This window comes from Mytilus californianus, unplaced genomic scaffold (genome assembly GCF_021869535.1).
Source record: "Mytilus californianus isolate M0D057914Y unplaced genomic scaffold, xbMytCali1.0.p SCAF_5, whole genome shotgun sequence".
NCBI lineage: Eukaryota > Metazoa > Mollusca > Bivalvia > Mytilida > Mytilidae > Mytilus > Mytilus californianus.
The window spans coordinates 70,892,558-70,911,936 of record NW_026262701.1 but is presented as its reverse complement, the minus strand read 5'-3'; the positions used below and the strand labels follow the sequence as shown (position 1 = coordinate 70,911,936).

General features: G+C 32.6%; 2 protein-coding genes across 2 annotated transcripts in view; one reads left to right on the top strand and one right to left on the bottom strand.

Annotated features, from left to right (window-relative positions):
* The window catches only part of LOC127701324 (mitochondrial ribosome-associated GTPase 2-like), a 560,717-nt gene that overhangs the window by 181,642 nt on the left and 359,696 nt on the right, over positions 1-19,379 (bottom strand). The gene's annotated exons all lie outside the window — the stretch shown is intronic.
* LOC127701275 (uncharacterized) lies at positions 7,346-18,398 on the top strand. Its single transcript, XM_052205121.1, has 3 exons — positions 7,346-7,388; positions 14,221-14,282; positions 15,641-18,398. The coding sequence occupies exon 3, from the start codon at positions 15,733-15,735 to the stop codon at positions 18,313-18,315; it is 2,583 nt and encodes an 860-aa protein (XP_052061081.1). The 5' UTR covers positions 7,346-7,388; positions 14,221-14,282; positions 15,641-15,732; the 3' UTR covers positions 18,316-18,398.

Sequence of the window (19,379 nt, the reverse complement as noted above, 5' to 3'; positions counted from 1 at the left end):
TGCCAAAATAAAGGTATCGACAGATTGTAGTGCCTCTAAAGTGCATATGTGTATAACAATACTGTTTAATATGGTTTTATTTTTCTGATAACAAAATCAATATCTAAACCAATAAAAACAAAGATCTTATTGCTCGGTAAACAATATTACGAAAAAATTTAGGATGTGCTTTTCCGTCTGAAATGAGTTTTTTTTACAGGTACAGCCATACTTGCAAACCATATCTTTGTATCTTTTGAAGAAATTAGTAAAGGTTTTAAGTAATTTGTGAAAATCCATGACTTAATAATTTACCAGTAATATATAAGTTACGCTCATTAAAATCCAAAACGTTACTACAGACACGGGTAAAGCGAACGAGTTGGGATATATAAACACCATAAGACGGTGCCAGAGGATCCGAACATCACCGTCCAAAAACGGAAAATAAACAATAGGGAGAGAAAAATCAGCCCTTTTGTCGTAAATATTTGTGTAGACTTTCTGGTGTAAAACTGAAATGTCTAAATCTTGGAAAGGACACTTATTGATGTTAATATTTGATTTATTGAAGGTAAGTTCCTGTGGGTAGATTTCAGCAGTATATTTATGGAATTCTTGATTCTTTAACGAAAAAATATCATCAAGATAACGGTAAGTATTGTTGAATTTATCAATTTAATGGAATTTAGACGGTTTTTACTGAGTTTGGCCATAAACTGTGATTCATAACAGTAAAGGATCAAGTCTGCTATTAAAGGTGCACAATTGGTTCGCATAGGAATTCCTACAATCTGTCGATAAACTTTATTGCGGAAACGTACATAAATGTTGTCAAGGGGAAAATGTATGGCTTCAATCCTGTCATCACACCTCCAGTAAGTATATCTAGCATATTTACCATCAAATTCTCGTTTCAGAAAAAGGCTTTATATGAGTTGCAGCAAATAAATTTGCAATCAGATTTATCGAACGACCATTTAATTAAATAGAAAAACTTTAAAATTTGATCTTAATCTACATCATGTTTATTATATTTATTTTGTTGGTTTCACCAAGCCCTACAAATGTAAGAGAATGTTTTTAATTATGAATTTTGGAAAAAAAATGGAAACGAGGGAATGAAATCTAAAAACGAATTCCCATAGCTTAATATCCTGAAGCAATCATCATTCATGACTTGAGAATATTACATTTTGATCTCCGCTTTCTACGATTAAATATACACACGGTAATTGGAATAAAGTCTTTATCTTTTAAAATAATCAATTTCGTTTTCATTGATTGATAAATGTTTCCTTGTAAAAATGTCGCTTTCAGATTCATTAACCAAAAAAGGCTTACAAACACGCTTCAAAATTCATTTTGACTTCATCAATGTTTATACAATTTATTTACGATGCCATATTGCAATATTTTAAAATTTGAATGCTTCTTTTTGTAAATTTATTGGGGTGTAAAAGGCTTAGTGTTGACCGAAGTACATTTTGTATGAAACGTAACGATCGATAGTTTATAATTACATTCTTTTGCTAGGACCATGAAAACACGATTTCTATCAAGTTTTTCTTTTATTTACCTATGCAAATGTAGCATTTTATTTTTCTAAATGAAGGTTAATTTCAGAATGACGCGAGATTGTTGTTAGCCAATCAAAATAAGGTACTATAATGAAACATACATGTAATGTAATTATATGTATATAGTTTTACATTCCTTGTTAAAGAACCCGTAAACATATCATGTTTAGATACAAACCATTTAATCGTAACGATCGATCCTTTGAATAAACTTATTTCAATAGGTTATCAATTAATCACTGTAATATGATCTTTGAATATTGTCTTATCTGTATTAAACATTGGTATATTAAAACACAACTAAATATGTATGCCTATACAGTTTTATCCTGTAATTGGGTGTCGTATTATACAGATACAGCCCAGCAGATATCGCTAGGCTGTATCTGTATACTATACAGATAATACAGATATCGCTTTAAAGCTCCGCCCACTGCCGGACTACGTTTGTGTATTGCTGTTGACGAGTGTTGTATGAGCCTTCGTCACCTCAGAATGTGTAATGCAGTCGCATTCCAATGACGTATGACTTGACCGTATGTGAATTATAGATTAATTTACGTTCTGTTTGTTTTCAAGCATTTTTTTTTTTTAGAGCAATATGAAATAAATACATTTTCTGCTAACAGACAAACATGAACAGCAGGATTAACTCCATTTTCTACGGCGCCAGTAATAGAGTGAAACAATTGAATGTGTACACGTGTAACAGACAAAAAACAACCATGCAACAATGTCAATTTCAGCATGTTCAGTGAATGTCACGTTCAGTGAAAAATTTTGAAGCGTAGGACAAATCATACTCTTTTGTTTCAAATCGGACAATGTTTTGTTATTTATTTTAACTGTTGAAAGTAGTTGTTATATTATAATAAGTAATTATTTACTTTGAGCGATGTATTATTGTTGACCATACGAGATTCTTTTCTGCGAACCCGTCTTCAGCTGAATTTGTGATTTTAATATTACTACGCGGGCCTCAAGGGATTTTAAATCGAAAATAAAGGCAATAAATGTGAGTTTTCTGTCTTTCAAAGCAAAAACAAAATACTAAATTTATTTCAGGATAAAGACAATAACTGTTTAGTGTTTTTAAATATCAGCTGTATTTGTACTCGGCTCGAAACAGGAGTAATAGCTCGCTAAAGCTCGCATTACACCCGTTTCTCAGCCTCGTACAAATACAGCTGATATTTAAAGACACTAAACAGTTATTGTCTATGTAACCACCTACGGTACAACACCCTGTAGATACTTATATACATGTATTGGTATTGCACAAGGCCTTTTTTCTCAGACTGTGTATGAGGTATTCATCATTTTGATGTGTACTTTTTAATATTTTAGTATGGAAAGGAAGTTATATATTAAATTATTAGAGGTATGAAATTTGAACTAACTTTCAGTAATGTTCAGCGAGTGTTCTTAGACCGGTTTATGTGTCTTTAGTCTTTTGTTATTTGCTTTCTGAATTTTGTGTCGACCTGACGAGTCAAGCCTTTTTCAACTGATTTTTAAAGTTCGTTTTTATGTTGTGCTGCTATACAAAATTCCAGGTAAGGGGAGGTTTGAGCACTCGCGAACATGTTTAAACCAAACACATTCTGGATGTGCCTGTCCCAAGTCAGGAGCTTGCTATTCGGTTTTTGTCGTTGATCGTTGATCGCTGTCTATATATTTCTATTTTCGTTTGTTGTTTTGAACTTAAATCAGGCCGTTGGTTTTCTTATTTGGCATTTCGTCATGTCGGGAGCATTTATAGCTTACCATACGGCACGAGATTTGCTCGTTGATGAAGGTCGTACTGCGGCCTATAGTTGCCTTCATCTACGCCATTTTGTCTTTTGCGAATAGTTTTTACATTGGTTACATCACTTCTTATCTTTATATAATTGTACTGTATAATTGTACTGGAACTCACTCGCGACATTGCGGGCCTTATCGTAGCCTGGTTTTTAAGTATTCGTATTGTCTTCTGATAAAGTCATGCTGATTGTAAGGTGCACAGCTTTCTCTGCTTTCAAATTTTTTTCTGTTTGAACCCGTCCTGGTTTTCTTACTACAATAAACCTACTATAAACTAAATATTAACCAAAATTATTAGTAGTATTGAGGTGGAAGAAAACAGACTTGTTAAATAGTGTACTATAGTATCACATAGATATAAAACAACTACTGCATGGAACTTGATAGAAGATGGATTTACAGAATGTAACCGGCAACATGAGTCATATACTATTGGTATCGGTATCAGATTCGACCTGGAACTTGTTAATTATTGGTCTTATTTATTATTTGGAAAACAAAAGAGCCTGGAATGGTGTAATTTTTGAACAACACCATTGTCCTATATTAGTTATATATAAAGTTGAATTCTTTGATTCGTCATTTTTACGTCATGCCGGCTAACAAATTGGACCTCGTTATTTTGGAAGTATAGATACCGTAAAACATGAACACAGAAAAACTAAAGATTGAACAAAACTCAAAATCCGAGGGGAATCCAAATGCTCCCGACTGATAAGCGTTCGTGTTCTCCATATGGCATGCATCCATCGTGTTGCTCATGGCGAGTAACATCGTACGTTCGAATGGACATTTAATGAAAAGCGGAAATGCAAATGAGTTTGTGATAACGAAAAATTACACATGTCCATAGTCATCTTAGACTGACATATAGGTATTTTGTGACATTCAGCTATGTCAATAAGAACCGGTCCGTAAAACTTTCGAAATAGTGACCTCAACATTTCCATTAAAATCCACTTGGAATTGCTCAGAAACAAAACTCCTTTCAATGTAATAACCATACGAAATGCAAGTTCCGAAAATCGGATCAAATCAGATGATGAGGATGATGGATGGCTGCTTAACGTCCAGCGGCAAATTAATATGCATATTCAGGACGAGAACATGTTTATGTAATATGTATATTAACCCTGCTTTGTTCAAAATCGACACGCTAAGCCGGATTTTTAATGAGCTAGTTCACAAGTCCGCAGGAAGACGTGTCAACTTACTGAGTACTCGAACACATTATTCGGACTCCGAGCCGACCAGTCTTTGCTCTTACTCCTTTATTCCGCGGGCATAGCGGAGAAGCAGCAAATACCAATCTTTGTTTTGACCCAGCCGGGGTTCGAACCCACGACCTCCCCAGGCGCACTAGAGGCGAAAACGCTACCACGAGACCACCGAGGCGTTTCGTATCAAATCAGAGATATGTTTATAATTTTCAGTGATACGAGAATGTTGCAGAATAGAAGGTGTGTTTGCCAATCTTTTTGTCTAATAAAACAAGACAAAACTGTTCATTACAATAGATATGTATGGACGTATAATCGGTAAACAAATTTCTTGGTCTAGTATACTATACATTTATTTCCCGTGCCGGAGGGAGATATGAAGATTTGTTCACCCAAGAATATTCATATTTCACGAGGGCCCTGCCCGAGGGAAATATGATTTTTCGAGGGTGAGCAAATCTTCATATCTCCCGAGGCAAAGGGGAATGAATGTTTTATTCCACTGCCTATGCTTTGTTTACTATCAATACATTAAATATTATTTTGCATACATTTTTTTTCTTATCCGCTTGTTTTTGTAAGTCAAACTAAACACGACATACCCATTGATAAACAGAATGGATCAAAACTTAATTATAAGTGTTTTTGTTTTATCGTCTGAAATAAATTTGAACATGATAATTATTTTTGCTATCGCTATTTTATAAGAAGAATAAGAAGTTCGAAACGTAGACTGGTTCCCGATCGCAATATTCAGTATGTTACACATATACCAATACTCGTGACAGCGTATGGCTATCAGCTAATACCTGGAACGTAGTACCGGGAACCAGGATATTCGAAACGTTATGTACATTAACCGCGCGTAACGTCGCACGAAGTAATCCCGACATTTCAGAGGGGAATATGATCCTCAGAATGGAATATGAAGATTTGTTCAATGACACGTAGGTCAGTCATGACTTACATCTAGAAATTGACAATGAGGGTCGGTTGAGAACAAAACTTTACGACAAAAGAGATGATTTCAGCTTCCCAATTGTGAACTTTCCATTTCTATGTAGCAACATTCCAGCAGCGCCTGCATACGGAGTATATATCTCCCAATTGATACGATATTCCCGGGCTTGTGTTTCCTATCATGATTTCCTTGATAGAGGATTGCTGCTCACAAGGAAGCTATTAAACCAAGAGTTCCAAATGGTGAAGTTGAAGTCATCCCTTCGTAAATTTTACGGACGCCATCACGAGTTGGTTGACCGTTATGGAATAACCGTTTCACAGATGATATCGGATATGTTCCTTATGTCGTAACTACAATACCCTTCCCTTTTCACGAATGTGACTTACCGAATTAGACTATTTACCGGATTTGTAATAACATAAGCAACTCGACGGGTGCCACATGTGGAGCAGGATCTGCTTACCCTTCCGGAGCACCTGAGATCACCCCCAGTTTTTGGTTGGGTTCGTGTTGCTTAGTCTTTAGTTTTCTATGTTGTGTCATCTGTACTATTATTTGTCTGATTGTCTTTTTATTTTTGGCCATGACGTTGTCAGTTTGTTTTCGATCTATGAGTTTGACTGTCCCTCTGGTATCTTTCGTCCCTCTTTCAGTCTCAACCAATCAAATATTGATTAAACTATCAATGTGTTTAAACAGTGGAATAAAATATGTTTTACTATATTTCTGTATCTGTCATCATTTATATATTAAATTAGTTTATGTAATAATTGCACTGAACATGCCTATATCTAGAATATTTGTAGGTTGCATTTAAAAATACTGGCTACTACATTGTTTCGGATTAATTTTTTTTTAAACTGCAATTCATGATAGAGGTTTCAACAAGGAAGTTCGTAAAATACTTTTGTTCATCAGATTTCTTTTTAAACCACAGAGACTCGGTTAGGAGATATATCAATTTTTAATTGATTTGTTTTTCGTATTTCCTGTCTACTGAAAAATCCCAGTGGCATGACAGCCTTTGTTTTTGTCCCTTAATCAGATAGCCTATTTTTCCAACAACCCACCTGTCCAACAATAAAACAGTATAAGAAATGTATTCTAATAAAAGTACGTATAGGTAACCGATGTATGCGACGCTTAATTGTTTACCAGATATGACCAATTTAACAATAAGTGGTGAATACTAGAATTATAACATCGGAAACATTGAGAATTAAGGCAAAATATTTTTTAAAAAAACTCGTATTTTGTAAAAGTACGTAAAGTGCAAAATACCGCAAACGTTTGTAACATTATGCAAAGGCCAAATACTTCAAAATATGTGCGAAATTATGCGTAAATGTTTACTAAAATACGCAAAATGTTTGCGAAATAACACAAGAGTTTGGGAAATTACGCAAACTGTAAAGATAAAAAAAAATGTCGCGTTAATAATTAAGCTTCCACAAAGAACAATTTTTGTAAGTAAATGACAACTTTTTACAGCTATTATTTTGTTTATTTGATTGGTAAAACGTTCTGATAACGTCGATCTCCACTTAAATCAAATATCAATAAGTTACATTGAAAATCACTAGCTATGACATAGGCGGATCCAGGGGGGTGGAGGGCACGGGCCCCCCTTTCGTATGAAAAATTTGGTTGAATATATAGGGAATCACTGAAGTATAACTAGAGCGCACTCTCGGAGATCAGTAGGCCAAGATTCCAGGTGATACGTGCTCCATAATAGGAGGAAAATACGTGACAAATGTTAACACTAGCAACATTTAATCGATTCTTTCCCCATTCTTCGTGTATCCTGGTCGAATAATATTTGTTCAATATTTTAAGGTATTTCATATGTTTTTGTGTATGTAAGTGATATGATAGCTGAACACCGACGGCAACAGTGCCAAAATATACAAATGGTATTAAAAATTAAAATAGAATATCACCTTACTTTGAATGAGCAAATAATCAAATTTCTAAAACCATTTAGTGCATAATTTACCATGATTCACTTGTAGTAGTAGTTCAACTTCAATGACAAGGTTACTTATTTTTTTTAAATATCAATTCTTCCAATATTTGACTACTGTAAGACAGTATGGGATAATTTTAATGCATAATGCCCCAGAGATTAATAAAACTTCAAAAACTTGAGCAAGAATTAATCATTTTAGATGCCTGAGGCTCTTTCTTAGTCTAAATTACACAATCAAAAGGCCATTTTGACAGATCAAATTGGTTAAAGTTTTGATGCAGAATTTCATATCATAATCTAATTTTAGAACTAAAATTTTTAAAAAACTCGCACGTTAAAACTCCTGATTATCTGAAAAAGTTGCATTCAAACTCTGAAATTTATGAAAGAAATTTTTAAAAGGTCTGTCTCAAAATATAATTTGATAGTTATTCAGCCAAACACGAATATAATGAAAAAAAATTTTGCTCACAGTTCTGCAATTCTAAAAAATAGCTTACCTGGTGGACGAATATATAATAACATCAACATCTCTATGTTTATTTAATACACCTTATCGCTATTTAGTCCAATCCAGAAAAAAACAGTCATTTAGACAACTTCCTGTTTGGGTCAACAGGCCTTGAACAGGTAAACAACAAAGGTCATCAGTAACGAGCTGAGGGAGGGAAAAATTTAGAAAGTGATCAATACGAAACTTTGATAGATTATGATCAAAGTATCATGCATGGTGCATTGTTTAAACAGGGCCCCAGATAGCTTCAACTGGATGAAAAAGTTGTGTAATTTTAGAACTTATCCGGAGTGGAATAAATAGCGATTAGGTGTATTCAGTCAGGGGTACTACTTGTACAAGTTATTTTTCTTTACTTGAAGAAGTAAATATTAATATACTTATATAAGTAAATTTGTAAGATACTTATACAAGTGTATTTTATTTACTTGTATAGGTAAATTATTTGAATGGCTAAGTAATGTTCCTTAGACATTCAAATTTTTTTACTTATACAAGTAAAAAAGTCAAACTATCTTCTTTTCTTGAATTTCTCAGGATTTCTTTGCTCTAATACAATTTTGAATTGTCTGTCCTTTGCAGATGTCTTTACTAATCATTTACATGATTTAAGTGTAATTTCACGGACAATGAAAATCTCATTTGTCTTACGCAATTAGTTTCTTTGTTGAATTAATGAGATGAAACATTGAACTCTAATCAAAAATTATGAGCTAACCAGAGAAAAATTGTTTAAGGCATGTTTTTACATCCCAAAACTTGAGAATTTTAGGATTGGAAAAAAAATTAATTATACAAGTAAATTTTTGGAGAAAATTAAGGGGAGATTATTCAAACCTTTTAATTAAATTAAATTCTTATAGTTGATAATCAGCACTGCTGTCATCAGGGAATTGTGATTAAGTACCTACGGAACAAACATTATTTCTTATTTATCCTGCAAAATGATGATCACAAAGAAGCTTGATGAACCTTAATAGTGCAGGGATACAGGCTATCCCCTCTATGAAATATATTATTAAAAGGGAAATAAATATTATAATTATTCAACCTAAATAGACATGTCCAAGTGTCTTAGCAATATTGAAACATATTTGGAGATGTGGGCTAAACATGCTACATGTCTATCACTGTTTGAATCAGACAATAACCAAATAATAAGGATGTATCTACACGTACATGAACAATGTAGATTTCTTTTCTGCTTAAATGTTTCTGTAATGCTCATTTGGTATTGGTTTTGAGTATTCTCTGTTCTGAAATTTACCGGTACAAATTTATCTTGGTTAAAAAAAAAAAATTTCGCTACTTACCTACCCTATTTTTTTACCTGCGTCACTAAAGGCGAAAGCAGGTCTATTTACCACTCAACTCCGTCTTACAGAAAGAACTTGGATAGAATACTTTCGTCAAAGTTTTCTTGCCTTCTATAAAAAGGATTGATGTTTGGTCAGCAGCTTGATAATGTTAGTTGAAGCGAGTAAGCCAATTCCTGTTTGCCAATTGTTTGAAATTATACAACACTTATCATGCTTATTGTACAGGGAAAATTTTGTCAGACTTTTTGTAGTTCACATCAAGTGGAAAGGCTTATGTTGAATTGTAGTGAGTAAGCAATTTTTACCATGTTTACATTAAATGTGAATTTTCTTCCTGTTTGTCGATAGTTTGAAATTTTACAGCACTCATTGTACAAGGAAAATTTTGTCAAACTTTTCTCGTCTTGTACTGAAAGAAATAATTTTATTTTTTGTCTGCAGATTGATTGATTATTTTCAGTTTTAACCAACAAGTAATCAATTTATATTTGTCATGCAGCTGCTTCCTGTTTGCCAATATTTAGAAATTTTAAAACACTCATTGTTTAATATTGTTTAATACTTATTACATATATAAAATATTCACAAATAATATCCAATATCAGTCATTATCCTGAATATAAAGTGTTATATTAAATACTCCCTCATTTCAATTCACCTTAAATCAATATTACCACATTTTCAACAACATTTTCTGTATGGTAGTTTAAATTATTTATTATATCCCAAGAAAAAGTTGGTGTATAATGTTTTTGACCTGTCAGTCATTGGGTGTCAACATTTTTTTAGAAATTAATAACTTTGTCAAACCAGTTCATGGAATTTTAAGAAATTTGGACAGAAGCTTAGTTTTGACCAAAATACAGTATTCAGAGCAAAATTTTGGAAATTATTTATTTTCATTTTTCCGTATTTTACTGATAAATGGAATTAGTTTTTTTTACATTTAACAAACAAACAAGTACAGTCCGGGGTTAAAGTTTGTTACTGTACACGTCAATGACTTTATCAAACCTTCAAATAATTTTATAAATATTTGGCAGAAGCTTTTTTATGATTAAAAGATAATGTCTGAAGCAAACTTTTGAAAATATTTTTTTTTTCATTTTCAGGATTTTTCTGAAAGATGGACTTAGTTTTTTTACAGTTAACATTTACAGACAGTCTTGTATTAAACTTTTTTGACATGTTACAACTTGAAAACCTTCATGGATTGTTATGAAACTTGGACATAAGCAAATCTTCAAGACTACAAAACAGAGTTTCATGAAACTTTGTAGTTAAAGAGGACATAATACACTGTATGTAGTAGATTTGCATATACCCAAGAAATTTTTATCAGTTACTTTTGTAGGAGTTGTTAACTTTTACAAAAATCTTCTCCTCTGAAACTACTGGGCTTGGCCACAATCATCATTTGGGTGTTTATTTTTTTAAAAATGTGTCCGAGGACCCCACCTGCCAACCAAGATGGTGGACATGGCTAAAAAAAGAACGGGTAAAGTGCAAGTTTTGTCTATTATTTTGAAAACCGTTATAAGAAGAGAAAATCGTTCAAAATGTTGAGTTCTACCAATTGGTCCATAAACGTCAAAACTGTCAGACGACTTCTTATAGGAGTTATTGCCCTTAAGTGACAAATTTTACCATTTTTTTTCATTTTTATACGCCCATTTAATGGACGTATTATGGTATACTGTTGTCCATCCGTCCGTCTGTCCGTCCGTCATCAACATGTAGGACTCATGTAACTAAAAAACGTTTTAACCAATTTGAATGAAACTTTGGTGAATTGTTTATATCTATTGACGTGAGCTCCCTTTCGTTTTTTATAAATTTTAGATTTTACGTTTCCGAGTTTTGGGGTTTTATTCATTACAAAAAGGGTGATTTTTCAGTTTTCTGACAATAACTCAAAAATACTTTCACCAATTTGCAAGAAATTTTGGTGAATTGTTTATATATATTAACATGAGGTCCGATTTGATTTTTATGAATTTTAGATTTCACATTTTCGAGTAATGGGGTTTTATTCATTACAAAAAGGGGGATTTTCCAGTTTTCGGACAATAACTCAAAAATGCTTCGAGCAGTTTTCCTGAAACTTTGGTGAAATGTTTATATCTATTGACGTAATCTCCCTTTCAATTTTTATAAATTTCAGATTTTACGTTTACTAGTTATGGGGGTTTTATTTATTAAAAAAAGGGGGATTTTTCAAGTTTTCGGACAATAACTCAAAAATGTTTACAGCAGTTTTCATGAAACTTTGTTAAATTGTTTTTATCTATTGTTGTAAGCTCCAATTTGATTTTCATGAATTTTAGATTTTACGTTTTACGTTATTCGTAAAAAAGGGGTGATTTTCAAGTTTTCGGACGATATCCTTAATAAAGTGCTTTGAGCAGTTTTCATTAAACTTTGATGACTGATTTATATCTATTAAGATAACCTCCCATAATTTATTTTTTTATAAATTTCTGATATAACATTGAGAAGTTATTGAACTTTATTCTTTGAAGACACAACGGGCGTATCATGTGCTCATGGCGCAGCTGTTTTTTGCCTATTATCTTGAAAACTATAATAGATAGAGGGAAACTTTAATTTACAAAAATGATCAGTAAGACAAGTTCTACTAGTAAGTTTCATGATCAAAATCTTCAGTCAACTCCTAATAAGAGTTATTGCCATTTGATGACGATTTTTACCAATTTTTTGAGTTTTTGCATTGTATCTTAAAGATTATAATAGATAGATAGAAACTTAAATTACCAAAAATGATCAGCAAGACAAGATCTACAATTAAGACAATATGGAGGAAATTGTCCTTTGATTCCCTATTGGAGTTATTGCCCTTTATTGACGATTTTTACCATTTTTTTGCATTTTGCCATATATATTTGATAAAAATTATAATAGATGAATAGTTATTTAAATCACAAAAATTATCAGCAAGTCAGTTCTACTAGCAAGTCAAATTAGCCGATATAGTAAGTATACTGTCACTCTTTATAGGAGTGATTGCCCCTTAATTTGCTTAAATGAGGATTTTATTCGCCCTCTTTTATGTTTTGAGCAAAAACTAAAGAAGATAGAGAGAAACTAAACAGACTACGGTAAATAATCAGCAGTACAAGATCAACAAATCAGAGATTTTTGTCATGAATTCTATTCTCATCTTCAATGTTGGAGAGTGTCGTTTGTTGAATATGCACATAGACCAAGATGAGCGACACAGGCTCTTTAGAGCCTCTAGTTCTATATACATACAATAAATGTAGGCTGAGTTATCCAGCAGATTAAACACAGTATGTTGATTGATTCCATTCTTGAACTACTATCCCTTATTACAAATTATTTAATACATGTATACCATATACAATACCTTGAATCAAGGCTGTTATTTTGTTTTTATGCCCCCGCCGTAGCTGAGTGGGCATTAAGTTTTACCCTTGTCCATCTGTACGTACGTCCAAAAATTGGTTTCCATTCTCTAACTTTAGTTTGCCTCAACCAAATGTTATGAAACTTATACACAATTCTTATTACCACAAAACACAGATTAAGTTTGAATTTTGGTGGCGTCACTGTTACCGTTCTAGAGTTATGCCCCTTTACAAATGGAAAATTGCTGAATTTATCGTTTCCGTTCTCTAACTTTAGTTTGCCTCAACCAAATGTTATGAAACTTATACACAATTCTTATTACCACAAAACACAGATTAAGTTTGAATTTTGGTGGCGTCACTGTTACCGTTCTAGAGTTATGCCCCTTTACAAATGAAAAATTGCTGAATTTATCGTTTCCGTTCTCTAACTTTAGTTTGCCTCAACCAAATGTTATGAAACTTATACACAATGCTTATTACCATAAAACACAGATCAAGTTTGAATTTTTGTGGCGTCACTTTTACCGTTCTAGAGTTATGCCCCTTTACAAATGGAAAAAATTGCTGAATTTATCGTTTCCGTTCTCTAACTTTAGTTTGCCTCAACTAAATGTTATGAAACTTATACACAATGCTTATTACCACAAAACACAGATCAAGTTTGAATTTTGGTGGCATCATTTGTACTGTTCTAGAGTTATGCCCCTTTACAAATGGAAAAATTGCAAAATTTTTAGTTTCCGTTCTCTAACTTAAGTTTGCCTCAACCAAATGTTATGAAACTTATTACCACAAAACACAGATCAAGTTTGAATTTTGGTGGCGTCACTTTAACCGTTCTAGAGTTATGCCCTTGCAAAATTTTTAGTTTCCATTCTGTAACTTAAGTTTGCCTCAACCAAACATTATGAAACCTATACACAATGCTTATTACCACAAAACTAAGATCAAGTACAAATTTTTTGTTTCTGTTTTCTAACTTTAGTTTGCCTCAACCAAATGTTATGAAACTTATACACAATGCTTATTACTACATAATACAGATTAAGTACGAAATTTAGTGGCAACACTTTTACCATTCTTGAGTTACGTCCCTTTATAAACATAAAAATTGTTGAATTTTTCGTTTCCGTTCTCTACTTAAGTTAGCCTCAACCAAATGTTATGAGACTTACACACAGTGCTTATTACCACAAAACTCAGATAAAGTTCAAATTTGGGTAGCGTCACTTTTACCGTTCTTCAGTTATGTTCCTTTATAACTATATGATATGCAAGTGGGGGCATCATCTGTGTCCACATGTGGACACTATCCACATTTATTTTATATGAGTTTGATTTTATGTAATGGTAACCCAAGTATTTTGTTTTACCGGTAATTGTCTGGTAAAAGATTTTTGCTAAGACTAGTGGCTAATTATTTGTTTACTCTCAATTTAACAAAATATGTGATTGCTGTTTTCCTCTTTTTCAGATATTTGCATCATGCATGTTATACAGATGAAAAAAGAAAATATGATTTTCAAGTTTTAATAGGTATGAAAGTTTTAAAAAGTTATATCCTACAACTTTGTTTTGTACAAATGAATAAGGGTCCAAAAAGCGCAAAAATACAAGGATTTTCTGATTTCCAAACAATAACTTGAATATAAGTCTATTGATCTCTATGAAATTGTACAACAAGGTTCCATACCAAAAAGGAAGGTTGGGATTGATTTTAGGGGTTATGGCCCTAACCTTTTAGGAATTAGGGACCAAAAACAATACTTTTCTAATACTTTGTATAAATTGCATTTTTTCTTGACCAATTTCAATGGGGTTCAATTCAAAATCTTGAATTCTTGGGGTTCTTTAATATGCTGAATCTAACCATGTGATTTTTCCACATTGAGGTCCCAAGGGTAGAAAATTAAACTTTGTTTGATTTCATCAAATTAAATTATTCAGGTTTTTTAATATGTGGAATCTAACCATGTATTTAGATTTTTAGTTTTGGGCCCTGTTTTCAATTTGGTCCACATTCATGACATTAAGGTCTTAAGGGTCCACAATTAAATTTTGTTTGATTTTAACAAAAATTGAATTCTTGGAGTTCTTTGATATGCTGAATCTAAAAAATTATTTAGATTTTTGATTTTGGGCCCAGTTTTCAAATTGGTCCAAATTAAGGTCTCAAAATAAACTTTCTTTGAATATATTGGTTTTTTTTATATGCTGTATCTAACTGTGTATTTAGATTTTGGATTTTTGGACCTCGATATCAAATTAGTCCACATTGAGTTCCAAAGGATCCAAAATTAAACTTTGTTTGATTTCATCACAAATTGTATTTTTGGGTTTCTTTGAAATGCTGTATTTACCATATATAGATTTTGGATATTGGACCGTAATAAGTAAATGTCCAGTTTCAAATTTTTAAGTTTAAGACCACATTCATTATGCATTTCTGTGTCAGAAACCTATGATGTGTCAAATATTTAATCACAATTCAAATTTAGAGCTGTATGAAGCTTGAATGTTGTGTCCATACTTGCCCAACTGTTCAGGATTTATTTTTTATTATTTAAGTTCCTATTCTAAAAAAACATATATACATATATGATGGATTTGGGTATTATTTTAAGACCCTTTTGATCATATAACTCTTCACGTGTATAGTTACTTAAACATCTTTAGCTTTTAAATATTTGACTTTCAGCATTCCTGATGAAACTGAAAGTAAACCCAGAAAAGCACTTTGTATGCATTAAATTTATAAATCTTTATTTTCAATTTTTCCAAAGCCAAGGTTTCAGTTAATATTAAATTGTATCCTAAAAGAGTTGTTAAATATTAAATAAGGTTTATGCAAGATGTAGAAAATAGGAGAACTAAATACTTCTATTTTGTTTTAGGTACATACACATTAGCAATTTTTCGAAGTTAATAGTTGAATTGCGTTTGATATAGAACATTATATAGATAATGAAAGATTTGAAATAGAAAGATGGAAATTGACCAGTCTAATGTCTTTGAAAGTGACAATGACAATAGAAGTAGAGAAGTTGTTGTTGATGGCTGTCATAAGAAAGAGATCGAAGACATTGATAATCAGAAGATCCAGACTGAAGATGAAGTGGATTATGGATATACTGATGAAAATTTTGACGATGAATATGATGATGATTATGGTGATGAATATGATGATGATGATTATGGTGATGAATATGATGAAGAACCTTGTTTTGGGGATGGGGTAGATTACAAAACCTTTGACACGATGAAATCAATGATTTTTTATTGGATAACAGCAACAAAGAGGTTAAATGGACGTATTGAAAAAGATGCTGAGAAATATTTAGTTTCTGCACTAGCTCTTTGTAATTTTGAACAAAGAAAAGCTTTAATGAAAGTACAAACAATAAAGCATACGTCATTGTCACTTGCTTGTGAGATTGGAAATCTCAGGCTCGTCAAATTTTTAGTTGAACACTGTGGAGCTGACGTAAATGAATTCTTTGGGTGGCCATTGTATTGGTCAATTTATAAGAAGCATAAAAACATTATCCAGTATCTGGTAGAAAGTAATGCGGATGTAGGAATGTGCTTTGTTGACAATTGCAACATGCTGATGGCCTCTCTTGATATCTACAATGAAGGTTCTTTAACCGTAGAATCAGGCAAATGTATGAATGAAATCGACAGAATTAAAATAGTTCATCAAAATCAGCAGGTCAAGAATACTCCTGGTACAGACATTGTGAATCTCTTAGTAGAAAATGATGCCGTTAGAAAAAGTAGCCCTCTCATATTGTTTAATATTTTAAAAGTATTTTTAAATGATAAGGAAAGCCACACTAATGTAAATTTTAAGAATGTGTTAGATAAGATTTCGAACCTTGACGAAGTTAAAGATGAAAATGGAAAATCCATTCTTGAGCATGCTGTTCTCGACCCTAAGTTAAACATTGTGACCGCTACCATGATTTTAAGGAAAGGGGACGTTAACGCTGTAAATACACTTAAAGCTGTTTGTGTGCCAACACTTGAAAAGTACTTCAGTAATTTGAATGAAAGTATAGGTGAAATCTGGACGAATATCTTGAATGAAAAAAGGTCAAAGAACATATCTTATATAGGTCTATCCAGTAGACACTGTTTGCACCCAATTGTTTATGCTGCCTATCAGGGAAACTGGAAACTTTTGTCAGGTCTCATGTGTTTTCCGAATATTCCATTGAAAATCAAGCTTGATGCTGTTGAGATTTATGGTGCTTTCCTTGTTATCAAATACCTGAAATTTGCAGATGCATTACTCTGCTGGAATGTATCTACTGAGATGAGACTTGGAAAACATGAAATTTCATCGCTTCATCCTTTCTCCCCTGTAGGCACTGGTAGTGAATTAAATAAATTATTAAACATCCTGCATAACGAGCATTACCAAACAAGAAAAGAATCGGAAAAACTTATGAAGACAATAATTCCGTATCAGAGGTGTGCCTTTGACTTCCAGTTAGAATTTCAGTCCATTGAAGATCTAGAATATTTACAACTAGAAACCTCCAAAGATATTTTAATACAGGCCGGTCTGCTATATGAAAGGGTGATAGGGTATGGAAATTCTTTCACATTAGCAGTCATGTTATTAATCGCAAAGCGTTATCACAATGAACAGTTTTTGGGACATTTGAAATCAAGTATATCTTTGGTGACAAGCAGTCTTTGCTTTTACATTCAGAATCAAATGTTTGATAAAAAGAAACCTTTGATTGTAGTGCAGCAGATAGTTAAAGCACTTACACTAGCATTATCGAGTGAAAAGCTTCGCAAACAACTTGACTTTGATACCATTATGGCTATATTGAAATGTATTTTCTTAGTCTGCTATAAGTTTCTAGGAACAAATACACTTATAAAAGAGCAAATTACCTATTTGTTAATTACAATCTATAAGATCGATGAACATGAAAAGACTCCTGATCAGACCAATCAGTTCAGAAGATGTCTTATACAAATCGTCAAGTTAGACATTAGAGATTCATTTAACCAGACGCTACTGCATTATTCTGTTTTAATCAGGAAAATTGTGTCCGAGAATAATGGCGTTGACAAGAATGGTATTTTCAGTCTTCCACCAATTAGATGGTGGTTATCTCAATTTGAAAATCCCTTTCGTGTGACACAACTCCTACTTGAGAGTGGAGCAGCCCCTAATGTATTTGACATTAATGGTCAAACGCCTCTTCATACATTCTTCCTAAGTTTTGAGTCTGGGAAAGATCTTACTCAAGAGGATAAGATTGTTTTGGATGCCCTTCTGGAAGCCGGAGCACATCAGGATTATATAGATGTATGGGAAATGACGCCCATTGATTATTCAGAATTCACTTGCCTACCTCTCTGTCGTGCAAGAAATAGAACACTGCAGTGCCTTGTTTCAAGAGTTATATTGAAAAATGGTATTCAATTCAAAGGGGAACTGTCTGTTCAATTGGCAAATTTTGTGCGGTCACATGCAAGGCATGGCAAACTTTTATCCAACCACCAAGAAAAGTACATGTATCATATGAACATGATTGACAACTAGCGAGTATGTTTTATCGAAGACTCTGGGTAGTTGTTGTTGTCATTTTTTGTTTATTTTATAAATTAATATGATAAGCAGTATTATGATGATTTAAGAATTTTGTTTATCCTGTGTTGCCAAGATTGATTGATTGTAGGTTGCCTAACGTCAAGTAGCAAATATTTCATACATGTTCAGGAAAATGTTACCTCGAGACGACTCTGTAATTCAATAATATCAAATTCAATGATTATAATATCAGTGAGATTGTTTTTTTAACCAGCATTAATTAATTGATGTTGATTAGTAAATCTGTGAGGAATATCTGACACACCATAATGGAGTTTCAATATGTCTGCCCAGTGAATTATTTATGTCATACTACAGTTAATGTGGATTTTGGCACTGACAACTGTGTCAACTTAAACATGTTTACATTTCTTCAACATAAGATTAAAATAAAATAATAGAACTTTTTTTATATCTAAGGTAATGTGCTCCATTCTTATAATGAAAGAAGAGAAATAGCATATTCACTCCAAAGGTTAGCACAGGGGATAATATAGATATTTTGCCAATTTCCACCATGGACTGCTGACAATGATAACATCCACAATGAACATTACTGTAGCTGCATTTGGTCAACTTAAAAGTGTGTACAGCAAGTTTGAAAATATCAGTGAAATTTTTTTATGTGATTGCAGTTTATTACAGTTGTATTTTCCCATAAGCCCCTTAGCATTAAAACAAGACTGCATACAATGCCTTGCCTTGCCTGCTGTACTTTAGATTGAATTTATGTTGAAAAGTTGTAATGTGAATGCTTTAATACAAGCATCACATAAAATTTACATTATCAAAGATCAATCAAAATGTGAAATGAAGTATGCCAGACAGACAGACATGTACACCTTACAATCATTCCATACAAAAATGTAGTGGTTTAATTTCTTATAGTACCCTGAAAACAGACCAAACCACAAAAAAATATCATTAACCAATGAACTATAAAAAAGGGGTCAAGGTCATTTGAACCCTGTCAGACAGACATGTACACCTTACAATCATTCCATACAAAAATGTAG